This window comes from Rhinolophus hipposideros (genome assembly GCF_964194185.1).
Source record: "Rhinolophus hipposideros genome assembly, chromosome: 21".
Taxonomy (NCBI): Eukaryota; Metazoa; Chordata; class Mammalia; order Chiroptera; family Rhinolophidae; genus Rhinolophus; species Rhinolophus hipposideros.
In genome coordinates, this window is record NC_138067.1 from 9,604,487 (window position 1) to 9,624,768 (window position 20,282).

Here is a 20,282-nt window from a genome sequence, read left to right on the forward strand (position 1 = left end):
GGACTTTGGGCACAAACAGGAGGATTTAGTAGTTTTTCCCATCATGATTTCAGTCCTTCTAAAGTAAAATTCACAGTAATAGTGGTTTTTCCATAGAAGAAATACCATGTAGTTCCTTTTTCTTGAGAGCCTTTTCCTAAGGAGCAAGTGGGTACACCAGATGTGCATCAGCTGCTGTTCTCACGCGGAGGGCTGCCCCTGGCGCTCCTTACTCAGCCCGCAAGCCCTGTACCTGGGGCAATTCAGTCCTTCTGCTAGAGAGATTGCTAGACTTGGCCTCGGGTTCTCAGGGAGCGGCAGCGGGGATCCTTCTATTGTCCCAGCTTCCCCTTTGGTCCTTGCTCACTGGGACTGAGGGTCTGCAGGGCGCAGAGGCCCAGGGTGGCCTGTGGTACTTCCCCCAGGACCACCCTGCACCCATTCAGGTGTGAGGAAGGCCAGGGAGCACTTAGCTTTGGGGTGTGTGGGTGCTGCTGTCCAAAGCTCCAATGCAGAACTGGCCTTGCCCTCCGGCTGTGTGGATAGTTGAGCCACTCTGAGGAAGGAGGAAAGGTTGGCTGAAGCTTTGCTGACCACTGGCTAGAAGCTGGCTGCAAAACTGCTCCGAGAGGTTTTAAAAAGAGATGAAAATAGACATTGTGCCATTTACTTTGCTTTCGTGATTTCAGATTTATATCTATAATGAGAAGATTGTAAACGGGCACCTGCAGCCTAACCTCGTGGACCTCTGTGCTTCCGTCGCAGAGCTGGACGATAAGGTAACGCCTGGAGCTAACCCAAGTGAAAATGGGGTCCGCTGTTCAGATGGGATTAGCTTGCTGACTCGGCAGAGATGTGCTGAAGAGACACTCTGTTCCACAGAATAAAAAAAAAAAAAATGTTAGCTGTCCTCATCAGAGTATTATTGTAAATAATTTTGGCACCCCAAAATTATTTTTGATAATTATGCTATATATGTATTTTTAATGCATCTTCAGAAGGCTCAGCCAGGATCAATTTATAGTCATGAGAGTTCTTGAGCTGTATTTGCTTTGAAGTCCTGTCAGGCTCCAGTTCTTCCCTCACCGGTTTCCCTCCTTAGACAGACTAACAGGCTCTTTAACGAGAGCTGAATCGTAAAGGTTATGTGGTTTCCCCTCTGGTGAGTCCCTTGAACTTGATTCAGGAGGGGTCTGAATGAGCATTCTTCATATCCCACTGGTTCCGTTCCTCTCTGACTCCCCATCTTTATTCCTGTCACTCAATTCTTATCCTTGGCCAATTTTCTCCCCTGGGGGTGGGGTGGGAGAGAGGATAGATGGATTGGTAGGTGGCCAAGAGAAGGGGAAAAGGAAGGAAGGATATAATGGAAGCAAGCACTCATATATAGATTTATTTTTTCGTCTTCAAAAATATAACTTTTTTTAATGGTAAAATATAAGGCAATACAAACAGAAAGAAGAAAATAAGCATCACCTACTATCTCCCCACCTAGAAAGAGTTACATTTGGGTGGATATTCTACAGTTTTAATTTTTGAGAGAGACAATGAAAACATGATCTTTTCTTTTCCTTTGGAAAAGGAGTAAACCTGCTTTTCTCCAATCAGTGCTGCCTTCCAAGGATTCTTAACATTAGAATATTGCCCAAGTTCCAGGCACACATTTTTAAGGAGAGATTTACAGCCAGAATTCTGGGGAGAGGGAGTCCCAGCTGTGTGCTGGTAACACAAAGGAGAGAACGCCCGTAGGCCGTCATGGGAGGCGTCTTTTGAGGGGAGTGAGTGGGCAGGAATATGGAAAGCTGTGACACTCCCAAAATGGGGTAAGAGCAGTGGCCCCTGCAGAGTCTCTGGGTGACAAAACCTATATTATTTAGGTTAAGCTCTTATTTTAAGCCTTAAAAAAACTCAAACGTCCTTGTAAGGACTGAAGTGTAGCTGCTTGAGTTTAAACTCCTAGAGCGCTGGACGATTATAAATGTATTGCCTCTCTCGTAAGGGATAACCCACTGAGATTCACTGTTCTTGTTACTCTTATGTGGTCTTAATTAAGTGGGTGGTTATGTCAGACCCGGAATAGTAATTGGTCTGAAAAGGAGCTCGGGACGGGGGTACTTGTTGGAAGGTGGAAGCCTCGCAGCTGGCCGGGCAGAGGTGTATCTTCTGTGCTGGGCGTAAGCCTGAGGGCCTCAGGTAGGAGACATTAACCTCTTCCCCCTGCCCGCCTGCCCTCCTTTGGGGTGAGTGCCGCAAAGAGCCACACCGTCTCTCCAGCCCCACAGCATTGTCACGTGTCATCTCCTTTACGTGCAGAACATCTCTGACATGTGGACCATGGTCAAACAAATGACGGACGTGTTGCTGGCACCGGCGACAGACGCCCTGAAGAGCCGCAGCAGCTTTGAGGTGCGCATGGAGTTCGTCAGGCAGGCCTTGGGCTACCTGGAGCAGAGGTAAGGTGGCCGCAGCCCCGTGCCCAGAGCCAGCCGTTTCTCAGGTTTCAGGCGTCCTCGAGCAAAGTGCTCTGTAGCTGGCATAATTTAAACAAGGGTGAGCAAGTCTGAGAGGTGTCATCCTGTTCCCGGAAGCACTTCTCTACCAGGACGAGTTGTGCAGCGATGTAAAATCATGGGACGTGGGAGCACTGTTGGACTTTCTCCGCTCTCTGTCCCTCATTATGGAGACATGATTGTTAGGCCACAGTGCCTGGTCAGGATCCTGAACCCAGTGGCGTTCAGCCGTCACTCCTTAGGCTGTTTTGTTTTCTCTCATTTTAATTTTCACACCCGGCAGTATCACCACCTTCAAACCTTAGGACAGCCCGTGTACCTTTATTTTCCTGTGGCTTTACTCCGTTAATCCCCGTGCGACCGGATCCTTCCCAGCTGCTAATGCCTGTGATTTGTGCCTCAGCTTCTTTGCCACACCCTCACTAATTGGACTTGGTCACTGAGGGGATGTGGCTCTGCCCTAACTATTGTCCCCTTTGTTGGTGGGACCCGTGCCATTCCCCCTGCCTGTGGACACTCCTTCCAGCTCTGAATTGGCCAGCAGGGGTTGTCGTGAGTGTGCAATGGACCCTCTTTATTTCAGAGACAGGGTGCTGGGCCGCTCTGCTGGCTCGAGAAGAAAAGCCGAGTTGAATACACTTGCTAAATTGCAGCTCTTTGCCACTGAGCCTGTGCAGCTGCCAGTGGCCTTGCAATGTGGTCGCCCTTTATCCACAAAGTAATACTTCATTAGGAAGTCATAAGATTTCCTTGTGTGTAGCTGAGGTGATTCAGAGAATAGGTTTTTATACAGTTTTTATACTGTATTAATTATGCAATAGCTACGTGAGATGAATACCATCAAACATGAAACTCACTAGCCTCCGTTCCCTGTTAAGAGAAATCTGGAACTCCAAATGGTTATTTATCCCTCTGGCTTAGGCACAAAAGAGTTTATAGAATCTGTCGTTAGGCTTTGGCTAAATTTTTGTAACATAAGTTTTGAGTGTATTGATCTTCAGCCATAAAGAACCTAATGTATGTAGTAGTATGTATTTGCTAAAAACCAGCAAAATATGAATCAGAATTTCTTACAGTATGTAATAACCTTTAGGAATTTTTTTAATGGGTTTACATATGATTGCTCATGACTGCTTTTTTCTTAATAAACCCAATCCTTAACATTGGTGCTGAACTTCAGTGTACCAGGAGGCAAGTCTTGTTTTCATATCATTTTGTACCAAGAAATGGTAAGCCATTCCATGTCTTTGATTATTCTTTTCATTTAGTTTTTTAGGGTTATTTTAGAATTATTGTCCCATTGATTCCTTTAGCAGGAGCTTCTTGGAAGTTTCCTGTCCACAATTATTGTAACCTTACTTGCTTTTTCACACTAGAGGCATTTGTTTTAAGGATTCATCGTCACATTTTGATAAAGGGAATATTTTAGAATAATTATACTCACTTTTATTTTTGCTGGTGCTAATCTACCAACAGTGGGGTGCGGGGAGATGGACCAAATGGGTGAAGGGAGTCAAAAGGTACAAACTTCCAGCTATAAAATAAAAAAATCATGGGGAAGTAATGCACAGCATGGTGGCTATAGTTCATAATACTGTCTGCATATGTGACAGTTGCTAAGAGAGTAGATCTTAAAAGTTCTCATCACAAGAAAAAAAAATTCTGTAACTGTGGTGATGGGTGTTAGTCTTATTGTGGTGATCATTTCACAGTATACACCAATACAGAACCATTATGTCGTACACCTGAAACTAGCATATGTTGTATGTTAATTATAACTCAATTAAAAAAAAATTGGGGCCGTCCCAGTAGTTCAGGCGGTTGGAGCTCCGTGCTCCTAACTCCGAAGGCTGCTGGTTTGATTCCCACATGGGCCAGTGGACTCTCAACCGCAAGGTTGCCGGTTCAACTCCTCGAGTCCCGCAAGGGATGGTGGGCTGTGTCCTCTGCAACTAACAACAGCAACTGGACCTGGAACTGAGCTGCGCCCTCCATAACTAAGACTGAAAGGACAACAACTTGACTTGGAAAAAAGTCCCAGAAGTACTGTTCCCCAATAAAGTCCTGTTCCCCTTCCCCAATAAGAAAAATTTGAATATGGCTTATATTTTAGATAATAACAGTATATTAATATTGAATAATATTGAATGTCTTGATCTCATAACGGTATTGAGGTTAGGTAGGAGAATGTCCTAGTTCTTAGGAGATACATGGTGAAGTATTTACAGATGAAGTAGCCACTGCTTTCTATATTTCTGATAACATTTTAGAAGTATTTAGAAAAAGTATGTATGTATATTATGTATATAGATATCTACTGTATACACACATATATGTAAATACACGTTTACATATATGTGTATGTGTGTATATATACATATATATAAAATGAGAAAAAAACATACACACCTATGTTAACAATTGGTGAATCCAGGTAAAGGGTATATGAGCATTGTACTACTATCCTTTTAATTTTTTGTAGGTGGAAATTTTCCCAAAGAAAAAGTTTAAAAAGTACCCAATATCACAATTAGGCTGTGAGCTGGAACAATTATTATTCTGTACATTAGCCCTTAGCATTTGAAGTCCACAGTTACACTCCTCCAGGGGTTTTTTTTGAATCTCCACAGTGATGAGAAATCTTCACAGTGACCCACAATGAATAAATGATGCGGTTTGCTCGTTAAGTGTGTGTGCTATTTCCTCTTCTATGTCAGGTTGGAAGCCCAGGTCCTGCCCTGCAGAGGTCACAGTCTAATGTCATGGATATGGACAGCTGTATGTGTAATATGTATTTTCAGCCTCCCTTGTTTTTTTCTTTTAAATTTTTCCAGTTATAAGAATTATACCCTTGTGACTGTCTTTGGAAATTTGCATCAAGCTCAGCTGGGTGGGGTGCCTGGGACTTACCAGTTGGTTCGAAGTTTCCTGAACATTAAACTTCCAGCTCCCTTGCCTGGACTGCAGGTATTGGCAACTTTCTCTGTGTGATCAGTTATACCCCTAGAGTTTTCAGTTCAATTGAGGTTATGTGTAGAAATTGCTGTATGGAAAAGAGACCAGAGAGGGCAAGAAGAGAAGCTGGGAGACTGTGGAAGGCACGTAGTGCAGGAGTACAGCTGCTGCTTGCTCAGCTCTGGGTGGAGGATGGCGGGGTGTGAGGTGTGTGTGTGGGGGGAGGGATGTCCTTGGGTCCTAGATGTGTTTCGAAAGTAGAGCCAATAGGACTTGTTGAAGAACGTGGATGTGGGTATTAGAGGCAGAGTCAGGGATGTGACTTCTGAGATCGTTGGCTCTAACAGCTAGAAGAATGGAGTTGGGTATGGTTCCTAGGATGTGGGTTCTCTTCTCAGCTCACAGTCCAGTTGGGGAATTGCCTTGCAGTCATTTATCATACTGTATGCAAAGCGTTCCATGGGAGCTTTGTACCAAGGGTAGTGGGATACACAGGAGGCTGGCATCATAAAGAAGGTGAGGTTCACACTTGTGCTTGAAAAACAAGGGCTCACCAGTCTGAGGGCTTGGAAAAGGGTATTCCAGGAGGAGGGAACAGCATGGAGGCAGGAAAGAGTATCTGGTGTGTTGGGTACGTGGTAGGGCTTGGCAAGCTTGGGCCAGCTGGTGAAGGCCTTGAGTGTCAGGCTGAGTAAGCACTTTGGATGTAAACAGCTCAAAGGGGGTTAAGTGGGGAAGTGACACAATCAGGTCTGGGTTTTAGAAAGAGTCCTGCCAGGGGAAGCGGGAAGGGGCCAGAAAGGAGGTCCCTGGTTCACTTCTCTGGAGGAGCTGAACAAAAGCAGAGAGAGAAAAGTAACCGCCGCCTGCTACGCAGTTGGTGACAAAGACAGATTTAGGATAGATAAGCTCTGGTTCTGGGAGAGTGGAAACAGAATTGCCTTCTTCGATCCCCAGCACCTAGCACAGTGTCTGAAACAAAGACATTCGGTAAGTGGGTGAATGAACAAGGAAAGAAGGAATGAAAATGCCAGTATCCATTTGGCTAATCATTAGTAGTTAGCACTTTATACGTGAGTATGATAATGCTGGTCTCTTTATTGGTCTGTGAACGTCTTTAGCCCTTGCTTTGTAGAGGTTACAGGAGTGCATGTCTGTAAATTATGGAGGACCACGTTATGTGATTACTGCAGGCTACTGGGCTTCCATGGAGAAACCACAGACTGGTTTTCAGGTGGGACACGTAGTGCTTTAGAGGAAAAGCCAGATTGCCACTTACCAGCTTACCACGAACAAATTACTGAATGTTCCTGTACCTCAGTTTCCTCGTTTGTAAAACCTAATGGGGTTGTGGTGAAGATTAAGTGACCTAATACAAGGAGAGGGCTTGGCTGAGGGTCAGCGCATCAGAGAGCGTCGGTGAGCTTGTGTTTGCCTGTTTCTTTGAGCATCTTTCCTCTTTTCCGTAGGATGGAGAGGTGGAAGGCCACCCTGTGTGGGCGTTAATTTATTACTGCATGCGCTGTGGAGACCTGCTTGCCGCTTCACAGGTGGTCAACCGAGCCCAGCACCAGCTGGGAGAGTTTAAAACCTGGTTCCAGGAATACATGAACAGCAAGGACAGAAGGTATATACGGTGAATGAGGTGGCAGAGCCAGAAGCAGCCAGCAGGAATCAACAAGGTGGTCTCCGCTGGCATCTTGTCCCTGTACGCGGCTCTCGGAGTCTCTACTTGGGAAAAATTTAAGTTTAGAAAGCAAGTAAAACTCTCTTTAGAATAACAGGTGAAAACATTAAAAGAAGAGCCCCCTTCTGACACCCATGTCTAGACTTACATGTGTCTGTGTTTGGGAATGTTCTGTCCTAGTGTGTCAGGGACTGTGGGCGAGCATGATTTGCTTTCCTCTGTAAATCCCAGACACATCAGGGTGCTTTATAAAATGAAACTTGGTTGTATTACATTCATTTATTAACACTTAGTGCTTTTCTGGTTGGCCCAGTATTTGTCATGCGCTTCATGGCTCAAAGGCTAGAAGTAGAAGTGAGTTTAAATGTACGTACATGTATGTAGAAGAAATGGCAGTGCTTATCCCAGTTACACCTGTGGAAAACCAGGCATAGTTTGTTGGGCGATGTGACTAATGCCATGTCCAGAGATTGTCTTCAGCCATAAACCCCTGTCTTGCTTGTCCCAGAGTTTAAAGTAGGATTCATATCCTTGAGTTGCCCCAGAGGGAGACCCTGAGGCAAGGATTTGTGATTCCTCGTGGGTAAGGGAGTAGGAGGCCCAGGGAGGCTGAGACAATTCAGGGGGCTCATTCTTCTCCATCACTGCTTCAGGGCCGCTGGGGAGCGGGGTGGAGTATGAACTCCCCAGCATTTCTGGCCTGCCCCGAAAGCCTCTGTTAGAGGAAGCTGACAGGCAGAGAGACGTCAGATGCGGATGGTTGTGTCAGATCAAAGTGACGGCACCCAGGGCATATGGACAGGACAGTGCCTGTCACCCTCAGTGAAGGAAGGCTTCATGACTGTTATGTCATTGGGGCCTGGGTGCTTTCAGGTGCACTTAAGGATCTTTGGTGAATCTAGTGTCTGTCTGTCCCCTTGTGTCTTCAGACTGTCCCCAGCTACAGAGAACAAGCTCCGGCTGCATTACCGCAGGGCCCTCAGGAACAACACGGACCCCTATAAGCGGGCCGTGTACTGTATCATTGGCAGATGCGATGTCGCCGACAACCAGAGCGAAGTGGCCGACAAAACGGAGGACTACCTGTGGCTAAAGGTAGGCACAGCTCTTCTTGCCTGCACAGGGCTGTAGCCCCTTCCCTCTGCTTGCATTCCTCACACAGATTTTTACCTCCTGGCTGTGTGATTGATGCCCAGGAGGTATTGGGCTAGTGGACTTCCGGTCTCCTAGCTCCATTGTTTTTGTTACGTGACTACGTGACTCCTGACCACCAGCCACAGCTATTAGTGGACGCTGCTGAGCAGCTGCAGCGGCACCGCTGGCCCAGGACGTGGGGTGTGCCAGTGCACGTGTTTGCACCAATGTACATGTTTCTCTTGGGGTGTAGTTGAACCAGGTGTGTTTTGATGACGACGGCACCAGCTCCCCACAAGACAGACTCACTCTCTCACAGTTCCAGAAGCAGTTGTTGGAAGACTACGGTAAGATACCCTGAACGTAACTACGTTTCCTCTCATCCACGCCCGGTCACTACATACCTTTCCTTTGGGAAGATCCTTCATCTCTGAACTCTGTCTTTCCTTCAAAACACAAAACAACGATTTCAAATTCGAGTTGAAGCCCTGTGGCCTTAAGCAGTGTGTGTGACTTACGGTCATTACAGTAAACTGTTGGCTCTAGTTCTTTGAACTGCTCTGGTTGACGTGTGCTCAGGGAGAGACCTAAAGAGGACTTGCCTGTTGCTTCCTCGCAGATCTCTCAGTGACTGTGTCTGAGCACAAATGAGGGAGAAATAGCTCCTCACTCCCCATTATTTAAGAGTTCTGGGAAGAAAAGAAGATTCTAGCTGGTGGTCAGCAGTTGTTGAATTCAGTTATCTGTAAATCTGAGTGAACTGAAGCACCTTTGAATCTTCATTCCTCTCCTTATTGAGTGCCTCTTAGGATAAAGTTGATGAACAGCCCCTTTTGTATTACGTGTTCAGCTCCTGAACTGTTTCTCTCCCACCTGATGCAGGGTGTTTGGGTTTTACAACAGGACCTCTGCTTGCCAGTTGTGTTGTGAGGTCCAGAGAAGGTCGGAGAACCAGGTTGGGGCTCCCATGGTGGTTCACTGTGTCCAGGGCCCCCTTCGTCCCGCCCAGCAAGTCCTTTAAGCACACGAGGCGTCTGCCTGGGGCCGGGGCCACCAGTGGCCTGACTCGCTGACTCGGTTTTTTTTCCTCCTCCGCCAGGCGAGTCCCACTTCACGGTGAACCAGCAACCCTTCCTCTACTTCCAAGTGCTGTTCCTGACAGCGCAGTTCGAAGCTGCAATCGCCTTTCTCTTCCGCATGGAGCGGCTGCGCTGCCATGCCGTCCATGTGGCCTTGGTGCTCTTTGAGCTGAAGCTGCTTTTAAAGTCCTCGGGACAGAGTGCTCAGCTCCGTGAGTATCTGCGGGCAGTAGCATAGCCGTAGCTCGTCCCCCACCGGGCGGCGGTGGACTCCTGACTGCAGTGAACAAGGATTTGGGCGGATGGCCCATTCATTTCAGAGCACTGTAGACAGTGCATACAGAGTGCTGACTTTGCAGCCAGTCAGTCAGGATGCCTGGAGGACGGTGCAGGAGAAGCAGTCCCTAGAGTCGTGAGTCTGATTCCCGTTGGGGCTCTAACATGAATCACTGGGACCCCACCCAGCCGTCTTCTGTGCAAAGCTGCCTGCGGTGGGAGTCAGAAGAGGGCGGAGGAATGGCTCGGGCTTCATTACTTAGTAGTGCAGCAGAATCACCCGAGAGCACATTCCATAATGGTCCGTGGTCTGCGTCTTTTCATTCAAAGCCCTGCGTACTAGTAATTTACTACAGAATGCCATTATCTCCACTCTACTTGGAAAGAAATGGAGGGCAGGGCAGTGAGGGCTTGGCCAAAGCCGAGGTCAGCAGACGAGTGTTGGCTGGCCTGCAGGAGAGGGTGCTGCTGGGTCCTTGTACGCAGCCCCTAGTCCCTGGGTGCCTGGGTCAGAGAGGCAGTGTGGTTGTGACCGTTGTGTCCCCCGCGGTGCAGTCAGCCACGAGCCTGGGGACCCTCCCTGCCTGCGTCGGCTGAATTTTGTGAGGCTGCTGATGCTTTACACCCGGAAGTTTGAGTCCACGGACCCGCGGGAGGCCCTCCAGTACTTCTACTTCCTCAGGTAAAACGCGGGTTTCACCATTTGCTTCAGCTGCTTTTCACCTCTGCCATTCTGAGAATCACTGTCAGAGCCCTTGAGTGCACGCCAGAAAGCAGGTTGCTTTTGTCCCCTTGCAGGGACGAGAAGGACAGTCAAGGAGAAAACATGTTTCTGCGCTGTGTGAGTGAGCTCGTGATAGAAAGTCGGGAGGTACGTCCGTGTGCTTTCCGCCCACCCATGACTGTCAGTGTCCATGTCCTCATGCTAATGTGGTGCTGCAGGTTGTCTCAGTATGCTGCCTCTGCCGGGCATGGCCTAGGGGACTTGGCGAGTTTTCTTTGGTTTCTGACACTGAAAATAATTGATTCAGTCTCACTCTTTTCTAGTTTGTGTAAGACTTCGCCCACCTTCCCTATCTTCTTCCCCTCTTCTGTCTCCAAAAAATTGTGGATGATGTGTGTATCTCTGTCCTATAAATTGAGTAAACTTTTTTTGTCTCCACAGTTCGATATGATTCTTGGGAAACTAGAGAATGATGGAAGTAGAAAGGTGGGTTAAATGTACCTCTAGAAATATGTTAGTTTGCATTTGGGATTTATAATTATCAAAAGAATACGGTTAGATTTTAAGATTCAAGGTACTAAAGATGCAAATCTGAATGAAGTTGCTTAGTTTGAAAAATGAATGAATGTTACAGGCCCCAAATGATGGCCTCAATTTTATCCATATTTCTACTTCTCCTTAGAATATATAAACATGTGATTAGATAGCTTTTTTTATATGTTCAGAGTACTCATCTGTTCACACCTGCCATTTTTTGAGTTGAGAAGTCTGCGTTTCTGTCATTCGTGGCCTAGGCAATGTGCAAGAAAATAGATTGCTGCTCCTACTCTCCCCACATGGAAAATATAGAAATATGCTTGCCGTCTCTCAGAAGGTAGTTTCTAAATGCTCTGAGGACCCTGGAGATGCAGCTGATTCCATGAGCCTTAGCGATTTCCCAAGCCCCATCATGCCCATTGGGTGGTAGGAGAAGGGGAAGAGGTCCTGGCATTAAGACTGTCCTGACCCCATTCAGACACTCTCCCTGTGACTGTGGGAAAGTCACCTGCCTTTCCCAGGGACTCACTTTCCTAACTTGTAAAAATGGTGGCTTGGACCCAGCGATCTGGAGGTGAGCTCACAATGTTCATACCATCCAGCTCAGAAGTGAGGCCAGTGACTGTGCTGATGACGGTGGCCGTGCTTATTGAGCAGTGACACTTGCCCACCCTGTGCCCAATGCATTACAGGTATTTTCTTACTTAATCACCAGAATTACCCCACAAGGTGGGAACCATTATTTGTGTTTTCAAGTGAGGAAGTGGAGATGAGGTTAATTATCTTCCTCAAGATCACACAGCCAGTTAGAGGGGGAGTGGAATTTGAACCCAGTCGTTCTTGACACCAGAGCCCACGCTCTTCACTGATCTGTGCTGCCTGTGGGGTGGCAGGAGCAAGTCACCCTGACTTGGCCCAGCACCGATGGAGAATCACGACAGCCCATCAGACATGACGCTACCCGCCCTAGCTCTTCTGTGGTTCCTAAGGCCTCTCTCATACTCTCCTGACCATTTGAGTGATGACGGTGATTTTTAAAAAAATATTCTGACACCACTTGCCATATATATTTTAAGTACTGAGTTTCTTTTGCCATCTGTCTTAGAAAGCAAATCTAAAATCTTTCAGATATTTTCTCTGAGTCTTCTGATTTCTTTCCCCTAGTGCCTACTCATCAGCAAAGTTAGAATCATTGATGATTTTATCTACTGTGTTTCCCCACAATTAAGACCTAGCCGGACATTCAGCGCTAATGCGTCTTTTGGAGCAAACATTAATATAAGACCCGGTCTTACATTAATATTTGCTCCAAAAGACGCATTAGAGCTCATTGTCCGCCTAGGTCTTATTTTTGGGGAAACATGGTAATCTCTGGGTCATTTTGGAAAATTAGAAAGCACAGAGTCTTATTGCTGACTCCTCTGTGCTTCCTGTACGTCTGCCACTTCACGTGTAGTTTTCTTTGTCCCTTTCATGTTTAATAAGCCCTGTATCTTCAAGAAAGCCAGAGCCTAGCTGATGAAATATATGCATTGCCCAGGGCAAGCATTTTCAGTTAACGTAGGTTTTGGATCCCAGTTGCTCCTCTGCCTTTAAAATAACAGCTCTGTGTTCCCATTTCTCTCCCTCTCCCTCCATAATTTGTCTTGTCAGCCTGGAGTCATAGATAAGTTTACTAGTGATACAAAGCCTATTATCAACAAAGTTGCTTCTGTCGCCGAAAATAAAGGACTATTTGAGGAAGCAGCAAAGCTTTACGACCTTGCCAAGGTAAAATGTGCCCTTTTCCTTCTTCTGCACTTCATAGATCTGTCGGCCTTTTGCCATTAAACGCACACACATTCCAATGACGCCATTGTTGTACCACTCCCCCTGCTGAGGCATTTTCCCCTGGTGCTTAGGCAGTTAATGGTCCAGTCAGGGTGAAATTCCCATTTTCTAGAATTATTTCTGTTCATAAGGTATTTCTGGCCAAACAGGAGTGACATATTGAAAGGATATGCTGCAGGCACTGACTGAGCTGTAGTCTCACTTGGCAACAGAATAAGTGTCCGTCACATTTTGATGGCGCAGCTGCTGGTGAAAATGTCTTCATGCTTACCCTCCGGGCATCCACAGACACACTGCTGATCAGAGCGTGTTAGGGAATTGTACGACAGCTGAGGCATTTTGAGGGAACTGGAATAATATTTCTACATAAAGACATACGACTACTGATGGCTGTGTGGCCTAAAAGAGATTACATTCTCTCCTTTTATCAACTGAGAAAAGTGGACCAAAAGAAGCTTATAACTCTTTTTTTTTAATAATTAAACAGTGTTTTGATTGAGGTCTTATTAAGATGTAGAAAAATGTATAAATATTAAGTGTACAGCTTGATGAGTTTTCCATAGGAATATACCAGTGTAAGCAGCACCCAGATCAAGATACAGAACATTTCCATCCTTCACCCCAGAAAGTTCCCTCTTTTTTGTCGGCTATTTAGTTTGTCCTTTTATTGATTATGTGATGCCTTAATTTTAAAAAAATTGAATAGAATGCTGACAAAGTACTGGAGCTGATGAACAAACTGCTTAGCCCAGTGGTCCCCCAGATCAGCGCCCCGCAGTCCAACAAGGAGCGGCTGAAGAGCATGGCACTGTCCATCGCGGAACGGTAAGGCCTGGCCACCAGTGCCCTTCTGGCGTTACCAGTGACAGCACGTTCCCAGAGTGGCCCTCCTGACTCACCACCCCAGCAGCACTGTCAGAGAGAGAGAGTCTCCCTATCACAACCAGCACTTGGAACCGTCAGACTTAACAAATTTTTGCCAAAAATAAGGGTTGGAAAGGGTATCTCAGCGCTTTAATCCTGCACATTAGTTTAATCCTAGGTATTATATTCATCTCTGTTCTGTTATCAGCCATCCCAGAGGCATGTGGGAACAAAGCTAGTGATGGACAGATGGGCGAATTCCTAGAGGGGTGGTGCCCAGTGTGTCAGAATCCACCCTCCCCGCAGTGAGTTAACTGAGCTATCAGACTTGAATCAGTGTAACTCCCAGGCCGAGGCAATAGTCATTGCTTTTGGGCCTCTACAGATACTCCTCAGAAAGAGACCCAGAGAAACCTGAGTTGGAGATGCTTTCCTGGGGCAGCACAGAGCATTCTTGGCAAATGAGATATCTCCCTTTAGCAAACAGTCCCCAGTCTGGCCTCAGGGTTTTGGGGCCACAAGTCCTCCCATTCGTCCTGGAGATTTGGATGCTAAGATGGGCTGAGGCTAGATAACCATGCTCCATGGAAAATAGTATAGGAATACTATTAAATCCACTGTCAAACGCTTGGCCATTGCACAAGAAACATTATTTTCCACTCCTTAATTCACCTCATCGAGAGGGTTCAAGAGGTTTTGGCATTTTTCAAATGCTAGCCTAAAGTCACAGATTGCACAGAAATTCATAATAAACCCCTGACCCCATTCCATTTTTTTTTTTTTTTTTTTTTTGTCTTTCAGGTATAGGGCTCAGGGAATCAGTGCAAATAAATTTGTGGACTCCACATTCTATCTTCTCTTGGACTTGATTACCTTTTTTGATGAATATCACAGTGGTCATATTGACAGAGCCTTTGATGTAAGTGTCAGGAGCCGTGTTTGAAGCGCAGGTTAATGTATGCCCTTGAAAATTCAGAACACTTCATAGGATTCATTTAAAACAAAGGAAGCATCACCAATGTACCTGTTAAGTGAAGAAGTACAAGTATTATGCTGGAAGCTTAAAGGGGGTTTCTGCATTGCTCTTTTTTCCTTTTTCTTTTTTCTATTATTTTCCCCGTTAGTCTGAAAACAGGTTTCTCGAAGTAGTTTGAAATCTCTGAATTTTAAAATGGCCTCAGTAAAATAAGGATAGGAATTAAGTCAGCAAGTTAGAGCCTTTGTGTGTGTGAAGGGAGTAGCGTTTTCTGTAAAGTAAGAAGTTCTTTATGAACGTGTTAGGTGCTGACTTGGTGTTTAAGGAGATAAAATGACAGTGACGTTTGTGTCATATGGGGCTTGTGGGGTTTTGTTTTAAACAGATAATTGATCGCTTGAAGCTGGTGCCCCTGAATCAGGAAAGTGTGGAAGAGAGAGTGGCTGCCTTCAGAAATTTCAGTGATGAAGTAAGTCCTTTTCTTCCTGAGTTATGGAATTCTTTTTTCCCCACTTCTGCCAAAAGCTTTCGTTTTAATGTAGCTAATAACTTAAGAATCCAATACAGTAACCATCAGACTGAGTTTTGTAAGTTAAGTCCAGTTTCCGGTATCCTGGGCTGGTTTTCTGTGAGTACACATATCTCCATCAGATTATTGTCCCAGTTCCTGACTCAGAAAATATAGTCACTTTAGTGATCAGACATGTTCTTTACAGCAGGTTTCTGATTGATCATGTGATCTTCCATAAGCAGTTTCATTGGGTGCATAAAACATGCATCATGATTCACTTCCTTCCTTTCCCTCTCTGAACTGTTTGTTCTTGAGAAGCAGGTGCAGTGACCATGGACTCAGTGATCAGCCTTTGAGCCCCGGTACAGGGTTTCTAGCACGTTGCCACCATTTAGACCAAGGTTCTCAGCTCGGCTGCACACTGGACTCGCTACTAGGAGAGCTTTAAAAACATCTTCCAGGCCCTACCCCCAGAAACTGGTTTCTGTCATCGAGCTGCTGGAACTCTTCCAGTCATTCCTATATGGAACTGGGGTAGACTGTTCTCTAGGACCCCAGACCTCAGGGCCAGCTGCCTGTTCTGAGATGTCACTAACAGTGTTTTTGTGTGTGTTTTTCAATTACAGTTGACTCAGTATTATTTTATATTAGTTTCAGGTGTACAGCATAGTGGTTAGACATTTATATAATTTACGAAGTGACCCAAGATAAGTCTAGTACCCACCTAGCACCATACATAGATGAGTATTTCGATTTAAAACTGTTACTCAGTAAGCAAACACCTTTATAAAAGCATGTTTGTGTTTTAGAGGAAGGAGGAAGGCCAGCTTCTGCACATGGGATGGGGCAGCTGCCGACTGGTACATGCAGTTCCCATCTTATCCCTTGCCAACCTTCCCATCATACCTCTGTCGAGTCTACCCCAGCCACTTATTATTTCCTTGTTTCTTGCCTTTGATGGGAAACATTGTTCATAGCATCATGGACTGAAATAGTGCACCAGGGCTTGTCTGTGTAGATGCCCCCAAGGGCTCCAGTAGGGCTGTGAGGGTCCAATGGAGACAATCTTGGTGGGTCTGAGACAGAGGGGAGTATCCTACCCACTGACATTCAGCACCAGACTGGTTTTGGTACTCGCTCTGCTGGCCAGTACAGGCCTCCATACTGGTCAGATGGATACTTTTGGCTCACTGCCCCTGCTTAGGGGGAATGGCATTAGAAAAGGAGCCAAAGGGTGACCCGCCTGATCGGCGGAACAGCCTTGCCTGGGCTTTGCCCTCACACTTGCCGTTTCAGTGCCACCAGTTCCTTTTTGGTGACTATGCAGCTGTGGGGATGTGGTGTGACTGGGCTTACCTGGAGGTCCCGCTCCTCTTGTCGGCCCCGGAACTTGGTTTCTTTCTCTCACTTCACACGTTTCTCTGCAGATCAGGCACAACCTCTCAGAAGTGCTTCTCGCCACCATGAACATCTTGTTCACACAGTTTAAGAGGCTCAAGGGGACGAGTCCCTCCTCGGCATCCAGGCCCCAGCGAGTCATCGAGGACCGTGACTCTGTAAGATCCCAGCATCAGCCAGAACCATCGCTGAGAACCACCTTTCTGGTTTGCCTTCCATTGCGCCTCACGAGACTACTGCTCATGACCCCAAACTGCTCTTTTCCCTTACTACCTGGCAGCTGTGTCAGGAGGATCCCAGAAGAAATCAGACATTAATTAATGGGATTGCTGTTCTCAAGCTAAAAAAAAAAAAAACCCAAGTCTGCGAATATCACCTTTTAAAAAATCAAGCAGAATGTTCACTTATAGTGATTCCACAAGAATTTTCTGCTCATTTTAAAATAGAAGGTTATTTTGCGAGTTTCAGATCAGCACTTTCATCAAAACCGTACTTACTTTGGGGCAACGCATTAATTTGATGCAAACCCTTGTTTTGTTCTCATCTGAGCTTGCCCAAAGAGGTACCTAGGGCAGTCGTTGTTATGCCCATTTGACAGCAGAGGAAACTGAGGCCTGGAGTCAGGAAGCTTTAGTGGGCCCTTCCCATGGTAAACGAAGGGGCCCTGTCTGGAAGCCAAGTGAGTCTGGCACCTGGGCCACTGCCCTTTCCACTCACTGCCTGTTGCCTCCCTCATTGCACGGGTGAAGCAGAATCTAGGTCGATAGACTTCTGGGACTCACTCAGCATGTGTTGTCCAGCTGGTTTGACAAGAGGGACCATGAAAACTTAGTGCAAAATTACCTTTCCCTTAACTTTTCCACCTAATGTTTGATAAGGCTCTCAGTATGGCGTGTGACAAGACATACCTGATTTGGGCAGTCAAGAAACTAGAGCCTTGAAAAACCCTACGTTCAGCCTCCCAGGATGTCTGCGGGCTCTCTCTGCTGTGACTCCCACAGACGCTGTTGTTGACAGACCTGCCCCGTGAGTGGGGGTGGAAGTTTCAGCTCTGACAGCATAGCTAGCAGTGCTCGGGGGTGGTTCACTGACGTGGCAGGCCCATCGTGTGTGCACCAGAGGCTGGTCTGCCATCTGCTCTTGGACAGGCAAGAGCCCAAACAGTGTCATAAAAGTGTCAGGAGATGTGCCAGAGGTGCGCTCCTGTGCTTGGGCCTTGGCACCAGTCGGTGTCCGTGTGCCTGATGAAAGAAACGCACTACAGGGCTGTTGTGAGGGTCAGTACTGAAGTGGCGGGGGTTTCTGGTCCCCGGTGTGCTGCTGCCAGGTCAGAGGAGGACTTGCCCACAGAGAGTAGAGCTGGTGGCCTGGCAGGCCCGTTTTCCCCACCGGAAGGGAGCTATCTGGAGACCAGCTGAGCTCAGTCTGTGTTTTAATCTCTTTTTTTTAGGCAGTTTTTCCATGTCATAAATAAAGTCATTCTTCTGTCTTCCTCTTGCCCATCACTCTTCTTTTTTATGAGAGGTAGGGATAGGTAGGGTCCAGGAGAGACTAACCTGTACTAGCGACCTGCCCAAGAAGTGGCTTCATGGTCTGCAGTGCTCCCAGGAAGGGCATGGGGCCCTTTACCTAGCACCCCGAGAGCTCATTGAAAGTGGCCTCAAACCAAGGGGGAGAGCCTGTGCACGTTTTGCACTTCGAGAGAAAATCGAATGGGTACTCCCATCATACATAAGAATATTTTTTGGTTTGGACATTAGTTAGGATATACACATGCCAATTTATTTCACATATGAGCCTTAAGCCTAGTAAGTGACCCGTGAGTTGTCCTTAAAAGTCTATTACTGGTCGAAAAGATGTTTGTAGACTCTCCCTTTCTATTCTAGATACAGGTTCCTTTCTTGCTGTTATAATCATCCAACATATTTCACTTTAGAGCAACATGAGGCTGTTCTCCAAAGTTTCCTTAGTTTTTATTCAGTAATTTATCCTTTTATTTTTTTTTCCTATTTTTAGAAATACCTGAGTTAAAATCCTTTTCCTTCCTGGACCAATCCAGGAATCCCATAATTTTGTTGCTTGGGAAATGAGGGCCAAGCACTTATGTTAGGAAGGAAGAAATGGAAGAAGCGAAAGGACAGAAAAGGGAAGAAGCAGGAGAGGAAGAGAGGGAATGGGACTGCACTCAGTTGTAGCCACTGTCTCTGGTTTTGCAGGTGCTTCCTGGGAGCCCCAGAAAGCTGGTGAACAGAAACCAGCTAGGAGAGAGAGCGCAGCTCTCAGCGAGGGGAAGTAGAGCGAGCAGTCTGAAGCGCAGGGCCGTGTCAGAAGCTGGTCTGCTGTGTCGGGCGAGGCGGCTTGCCTGGCAAACCCATCTATCTTGGCTTAGTAGAAGGGCTTTGGAACTGAGGCCCCAATAGACAGGCTTTGCTAGCTGTGCACCATGCTGAGGACGGTGGCTGTCGTCCACCCCCCAGGAATCTGCCCCAACACCGAGGGGTAGAAAATGGCAGACCCTGGTGGTGGTTCCCGGCACAATGCCCTGACTCGAAAGTTCACTGCTTTTCTTCTCTTCTTCCCCTTTCTCTCAGCAACTCCGCAGTCAAGCCCGAGCCCTGATTACCTTTGCTGGGATGATACCCTACCGGACATCTGGGGACACCAATGCAAGGCTGGTGCAGATGGAGGTCCTCATGAATTAAGTGCAAAGCTCTGCGGGGCTTCTGGGACTGCTCTGTCAGTATCGGGCGCGTGGGCCTGCGGGGTGGTTTCTGGTTTTGTTTCTGTTGTGTTCTGTTTTGTTTTGTTTTTTGTATTATGTATTTTTGTCAACACCAATAAATTTCTTTGATTTGTATTTCTTTTCACATTCTTTTCTTTTCTTTTTTTTTTCCTTTGAAATTTTGTTTAAATTTTTATTTGTGTGGGAGGAAATGTCTTCACTAGTGCTTGGGCCAGAGAATGATAGGCTTATATAGGCATCTGTGATTTGGTTCAAGTTGGCCCTAAACGATTAAAAGTCCCCCCAAAAAGAGCAAGGAAATGAAGGCTTTGGGAGTTACTTTTATTTGGATATGATACTCCATGTAACAGGATCACGGTTCCACCTTCACATTTTTATTTGAATGTGAAAGCCGACCTCTGCTGTGGGTAAGTTGAGGTTTGTGTGAGATATCAGGCTCTCCGTGTCCTCCCTTTTCTCTTGGGCATGCTTTGGGGTCCAGGTGGTCCAAGACCATCCTCCAAATCATTTGCTGTGATTCCAGGATTGATTAGCTTGCTGTTCTGTGAAAATCTCACTGGAGATGAAAACAGGCTTAGAAAAAGATAGCCTTAGAAACGAAGGTTGTAGGTGTCTTGAGGAAGTGCAGACCTCACCGCTTCTCCCTCTGTAGCAGCCCCACTGACTGGTGAGCCCCTTTCCCTCCTCTCATGGGCAGTTCCTCTGTTGGCACAATGAAGCTGATTGGCGGGGCAGGTTCATGGGTCACATTCCCAGTGTCTGACACCATTGGGCAGCACTGTGGGGATACGGTCCCTGAGCGGAGGTTGTCCCTCCTCACTGGCTTTGTTTCTCCTGCCACCAGGCCCAAAGGCCTGGACTAAAGTGGACAGGAAATGAGGACTAGTGTTCGTTCCTAAATGAGCCAACTGGGGCTGCGAGCGGGTAGGCAGTGGTTGGCTCTGCTGGTTTTATGAACTGTGCCTGAGGTGGCCTCTCCCACAGCCTCCAGAGGTTCTCTTTGCTCCTAGGGAGAAATCTCTTGTCACAGGACACAGTGACCCATGCCATCCTCTGGTTGTGAGAATAATTGATACCTT

The 20,282-nt window shown here is 46.6% G+C and overlaps 1 protein-coding gene across 4 annotated transcripts in view; it reads left to right on the plus strand.

The window, feature by feature from the left end:
- The window catches only part of NUP93 (nucleoporin 93), a 92,472-nt gene extending 73,155 nt beyond the window's left edge, over positions 1-19,317 (plus strand). For 3 of the 4 annotated variants that reach the window (XM_081030496.1, XM_081030495.1, XM_081030497.1), the window contains 16 exons: positions 669-758; positions 2,293-2,432; positions 5,324-5,456; positions 6,914-7,071; positions 8,061-8,226; positions 8,519-8,612; positions 9,365-9,556; positions 10,176-10,302; positions 10,419-10,491; positions 10,786-10,830; positions 12,535-12,651; positions 13,418-13,536; positions 14,377-14,494; positions 14,937-15,020; positions 16,490-16,618; positions 19,052-19,317. In XM_081030496.1, coding sequence (XP_080886622.1) covers positions 669-758; positions 2,293-2,432; positions 5,324-5,456; positions 6,914-7,071; positions 8,061-8,226; positions 8,519-8,612; positions 9,365-9,556; positions 10,176-10,302; positions 10,419-10,491; positions 10,786-10,830; positions 12,535-12,651; positions 13,418-13,536; positions 14,377-14,494; positions 14,937-15,020; positions 16,490-16,618; positions 19,052-19,162 — 1,896 coding nt within the window. In that variant the 3' untranslated portion in view covers positions 19,163-19,317. Of the gene's footprint in view, positions 1-668; positions 759-2,292; positions 2,433-5,323; positions 5,457-6,913; positions 7,072-8,060; positions 8,227-8,518; positions 8,613-9,364; positions 9,557-10,175; positions 10,303-10,418; positions 10,492-10,785; positions 10,831-12,534; positions 12,652-13,417; positions 13,537-14,376; positions 14,495-14,936; positions 15,021-16,489; positions 16,667-19,051 lie in introns of all 4 variants that reach the window. The other variant, XM_081030494.1, reaches the window with a different exon arrangement.
- The last annotated feature ends 965 nt before the right edge of the window (positions 19,318-20,282 follow it).